This window comes from Lipotes vexillifer, unplaced genomic scaffold, assembly GCF_000442215.2.
Source record: "Lipotes vexillifer unplaced genomic scaffold, Lipotes_vexillifer_v1.1 scaffold1088, whole genome shotgun sequence".
NCBI lineage: Eukaryota > Metazoa > Chordata > Mammalia > Artiodactyla > Lipotidae > Lipotes > Lipotes vexillifer.
The window spans coordinates 2,422,912-2,428,348 of record NW_006779738.1 but is presented as its reverse complement, the minus strand read 5'-3'; the positions used below and the strand labels follow the sequence as shown (position 1 = coordinate 2,428,348).

The following is a 5,437-nucleotide window of genomic DNA, read 5'->3' as shown; positions in this document are numbered from 1 at the left end:
CTAGTATGCAAAGATATAAGAATGCTTAACAAATCCTGTACATAAATCTGGTTAATGGACTTTTAATTCCTATAGGCAGAATATTCCCTTTTTTGGATGTCAATTTTACCCTTTCTGATAATACATGCTGGAGATATATGTTTCGGTCAGGCATCAGAGACAGAAATGAACTAAAATTACTTAATCTTTTAGAAACAAAATCAAGGATTCACAAACTATGGCATTTTATTTCAGAGCCTTTGCTTACATTTGTACAATATATTACATAATTCTTCATTGTTTGCAGATCCTAATATATACTTTATAGCTTTTATTCTATAAGCTTTTCTTCAATGTTTTGCTGTCAACAAATCTTTACAGTCCTGTACAAATCTGAATAACTTGAAACCATTTTCAACAAAATTAGTTACTGTAAGCACACACTGCAAGACTGAAAATGCTTTTCTTAGAAAAGTTGAATGTAAAGGATTCTGACACGTTAGCATCTACAACAAAACGCTTCGAAATTCTCACGTCGTATTGCCAGAAAACAAATAAAACATGCCAGCCCCGTCCAAAAAAAGTACACAGAACTACAATTAAAACAGTAAAACAGTCTGTACAGTAAAGTACTGTGTATTAACAGTGCCAGGTATTAAATAGCTTGAATGAACACATCCGCAATATACAAATGTCTTACAAAGGTGTAGAATTAAATACAAGTGCCAAACAGAACAGAGATTGGAACCATACAACATAAAGTCAATACAGGTGAAAACAATTTTGCGTTCATTTTGGATTTTATACAAGGCATTTAATTTTTATAGGCCTACCACCCCGATTAGCTATTTATACTTAAAATAACAGCCATCCTTTTGAGACAGTTCATAGCAACAGCCTTGAACCATACCGATAAAGTTTGCTTGTTCCTGAAGTCCTCTTGTTGTAGCTCATAATAAAATAAGCAATACAAATGAATTATCTGTATTTAAGGAAAAAGAAACATTTACAAGAAAACACAAAAATATAACTGTTATAATTCATTATGAATAAATATACACTTTGAACTGGCTAAGTACAATCTTTACACATTGTTTAAGATTTAATACAGTTTATTAGCCATTTTCTTTTTTCACACAATGTATTATATCAAAATTAAAAAAAAATACTGATTTATAGAAAAATGGCAAAGTACAGTAGTTCCATTCCAATTTGAAGGGGCGTGAAAAGCCACTGCAAGACCTTTTAGCCTAATTCAAACCTGTAAACATGTTCAGTCTTTTTTAAAGAGAATCTTTAATATTTGGTTATCAGGATTGATGTCTAATATCCTGTTAACTGCAGGCTATGAATTTATTACATGTGCTTGAGTTATACAATTAAAGCCACCCTAAGGTGACTTGCTTTAAAAAACAATTAGCTTGTACAAATGAAAATAGGTTCATATTTTTTCATAAATAAATGGAAAAATATCAAATGTTCCAGCTTTAACAAAATACAAGGGAATACATATACAGTAAGTTATCTTAACATGTTGTGGCCGCCCAATGACTACGCTTACTGTATTGTCTCTACAGGCAGTGAAAAGCCTCCATTTGCCACAGTGGAAGGCCTTCAAGTTACCAGACACACAATTCCCAGACAAGTTGGAAACAATTATTGCTTGAGGAAAAGCAGTTCATTGTACTTTTTCTTCATAAAAAAAGTGCACTTAAGTGCCAAGTCAGCTTGTCAAGAAACAATTTTTAAATATAAAATAGTGCTTGTCTGATTTTTTTTTTTTTGTGCCACTGTGCAGTATAAAAAAAGACGTGGCTCTCAACAGCCATTAAGTGCAAAGTGCTTTAGCAAGTCCTGCTGTCACCTGCACTCAACTGACATTCCATTCTGTGACGTGCTGGACATTGATGGTTCAGCTAATGTTAACATAACAGCAGCCGTTATGGAGCTGGACGAAGGTGAAGACGATGATGAGGATGTAGCAGCACCTGAGGTGAAGGGAAACCAACAGCTTAATAACACGCATATACAATAGTAAAAGGAAGTAAAGCACTTGTCCTCTAAACTAAAATTCTGCTGTGTTCTCCAAAATCATTTAGCTTACTACAAGAGCAGTCAATTCTTACAAGACCATTATGTAAAGAAATGAAAACCTAGTGCATCTCAAGTAACGAGGCACTGCCAAACCACAGGAGAAGCAACGACAAAGGACAGACCAGGGAACGCTCTTGCGTGGATCAAAGAGTTAAATGAACAGTGTTCTCAGTCTACAGAGACATGGAAATAAAACAAAAGATAGACTTCCGTAATAATGAAACAAATGTCAAAAAGATCTTTCAATTCAACAGGAAAAATTTGTAATCCATCCCCACATCTTTTTCCCCCTCCCAATTCCTGTATGTTTCTGCTTCTGGAGTTCCTTATGAAATTAAATGGTGATGAGAAGGGAAAGCTAATTGCTTCTTAAAGTTGGGAAAAATAACTACTACCACGCATCACATCATAACTACTGCATTTTCCTCCACTTGGTTTACAAAGCAAATGACACATTAGTTATTTTCCTCAAAGAAATTCTCTCATTGCTATAAATCAGTGTTTGAAAACTTATTTTTTAATGAATACATGCACAAAGTAAACGAAATCATTCAGTGCTGGGATATTAAAGTGGAAAAGCTAATCTCCCTCTCATCCAGGACCCTCCTAATCCTCCAAATTCCCCTCCCCACTGTTACCAGCTGCTTCACAATCTTTAAAACTCCACAACAGGGACTGGCAAATTATTGCCCCAGAGCCAAATCTGGCCTGCCTGCTTTTGTTAAGAAGATTTTACTGGAACACAGCTATGCCCGTTTCTTTACATCTTGCCTATGGCAGATTTCATGAGGTCAAGTAATTCTAAAGAGACTCTATAAGGCCCACAAAGCCCAAAATATTTACTATCTGTCTCTACAGAAAATGTCTGCAACCCCGGTTCTAGAGGAATTTTTTCCGTAGAATCTAGAGATATGATATGCACATTTAAAATGAAAACACTAGTAACTTCGCTTTTAAAAACCCAAGTGGAAGCACAGTATAGAGTCTGACTCTTGGTTTTTACACTTAACAATCTGAGATGATTCCTTATCAGTACATATATAGATTTACCTCTTCTTCTTTTCAAAGCTGAATAGTATTTCACTATATTTATGAATTGTAACTAAATAATTCCTAGTCTTTTGCTGTTACCGACGTCAAATGAATACTTTGAGCATTATAAATAAAAATTTAAACGTCTACTTATTTTTCACCAATGCCATATATTACTGGAGAATACAAGTTAATGATTTCTATCTGCTATTATAAATATTACCATAACAAACTTCTTTGTGACCACATATTCTTCCTTGGGACCTATTCTTAGAACTAAAAGTAGCTAGTTCTCCAAACACACAGTCAAAGAGTTTCCCAAGAAAACTGTGCCTGTGATACAGGCTACTTCGTTGTAGTATGCTTTGCTTTATTGCCCTTCAAAGATACTGTTTTTTTTCACAAATTGAAGGTTTGTGGCAACCCTGAATCCAGAAGTCTACTGCAGCATTTTTTCCAACAGTATTTGCTCACTTTGTGTCTCTGTGTCACACATTCTGGTACTTCTCACAGTATTTCAAACTTTTTCATTATTATTATGTTATATTTGTTATGGTGATCTGTGAGCACAGATCTTTGATGTTACTATCGTAATTGATTTGGGATGCCATGAACCATGCCCATATAAGACACTGAACTTATTTGACTGTTGAAATGACAACAAAGGATTTCGAATATTACGTAAATTTAGTTAATGGAGCAGCAGCAGGGTGTGAGAGCACTGACTCAAATCCGGAAAGAAGTTCCATTGTGGGTAAAATGCTTTCAAACAGCATTGGAGAGAAATCGTTTATGGAAGGAAGAGTCACTTGATGCAGCAAACTTCCTTGTCTTATTTTAAGAAACTGCCACGGCCACCCCAGGCTTCAGCAACAACCACCCGAATCAGTCAGCAGCATCAACATCGAGGCAGGACCCTCCACCAGCAAAAAGATCACAATGACAGCTCAGATCATGGTTAGCATTTTTAACAATAAAGTATTTTTAACTGAGGTACGTACATCGTTTCTTTTCTTCGACATGATGCTATTGCACACTTAACAGACTACAGTATAGTGTAAACATAACTTTCATATGCACTGGGAAGCCAAAAAATCCATGTGACTCATTTTATTGTGATATTTGCTTTATTGTGGTATTCTAGAAAAGAACCCGCAACATCTCTGAGCTTTGTTTCGGCAGCCCCGGAAAACTAAGACAACGCCCTTCCCTCAGATTTTAACTTCTCTCACTTCCTCTGGTCATTCGGGTCTCAAAGAAAATGTCCCAGCCATTGGTAATCTAATGCAACCCACCCAATCACTGCCTTAACATTGCCCTAGTCTCTTCACAGTCTGAAATATTAGTTTTGGCGGAAAAGCAGACTGTAAGCTCCGTGAAAGTGAATATTATGGTTTGAGATAACTGTTTCTTTAGATAAATTTTCCCACTTGATAGATGAGGAAAATAAGCCAGAGGGATTAAAGAGCCTGCCTGAAGATACACAAACACAACTCACGTGAGCCCAACTGCACAGTCGCAAACTGCTTTATGTTTAAATAAAGTAAGGTAGAAACACTTACTTTCTCTCTCTTTCTTCTTTAAACGCTTTCTCCTCCGATCAATGGAAGCTACTTCAGATTTTAATGACAGATAATGTTTTCTGATTTCTTGCAGTTTTTCTTGAAGAATTGTGATACGCTCAGCACTTGTCATATTCTCCAGGTCCGCTGTGAATTTAAAACTTTCATTAATATGCATTTGTGAACACAATTTTAATATATAAGAGAGAGAACATATAGTGTGGCTGTAGAATGAGGAAGACAGATAAACTAAAAATAGGCTTGTAAACATTTGTTTGCCGAAGATTTTTTTTCCCTAGCCTAGAGCAATGCTCGGCACTAACACATGGACGGTATTTTTTGAATGAATGAGTGTGTAGAATTAAAGATCTTAGGACCTAAACATAGAGGTTAAAAATTCCACATTTACCAGAAAGAAAAATCCCGCATTCATGTACAGTATCACCGCAGTACAACATTAATTTGCATATTTTTTTGCATGTTAGGGCTGTGGATAAATTTTTGTTTTTCGTCTGCTTTTTGTTCTTTCTTTAAAGTTTACCTCTTAATGCATGTCCCATCAACTTTTTTTGGTCGCAGCGCATGGCGCGTGTAACTTCCCCGGCCAGGGATGGAACCCACGCCCCCTGCAGGGGAAGCATGGGGTCTCAACCGCTGGACTGCCAGAAAGTCCCCTCCTTTCGTTCTTTTTTAGATTCTTCTAATACTTTTAGGTTGGAGGAAAGCTTTCACACGCTCTAAAGCACTTTCAGTCCCCTAAGACTCTTTCC

General features: G+C 36.2%; 1 protein-coding gene across 2 annotated transcripts in view; it reads right to left on the bottom strand.

The window, feature by feature from the left end:
- Positions 1-202: 202 nt before the first annotated feature.
- Positions 203-5,437, bottom strand: part of ARID4B (AT-rich interaction domain 4B) — a 128,571-nt gene continuing 123,336 nt past the window's right edge. Inside the window, exons 22-23 of one of the 2 annotated variants that reach the window (XM_007452951.1) lie at positions 4,668-4,814; positions 203-1,967 (exon numbers count right to left, since the gene is read on the bottom strand). In XM_007452951.1, coding sequence (XP_007453013.1) covers positions 1,840-1,967; positions 4,668-4,814 — 275 coding nt within the window. In that variant the 3' untranslated portion in view covers positions 203-1,839. The remainder of the gene's footprint in view (positions 1,968-4,667; positions 4,815-5,437) is intronic. The other variant, XM_007452950.1, reaches the window with a different exon arrangement.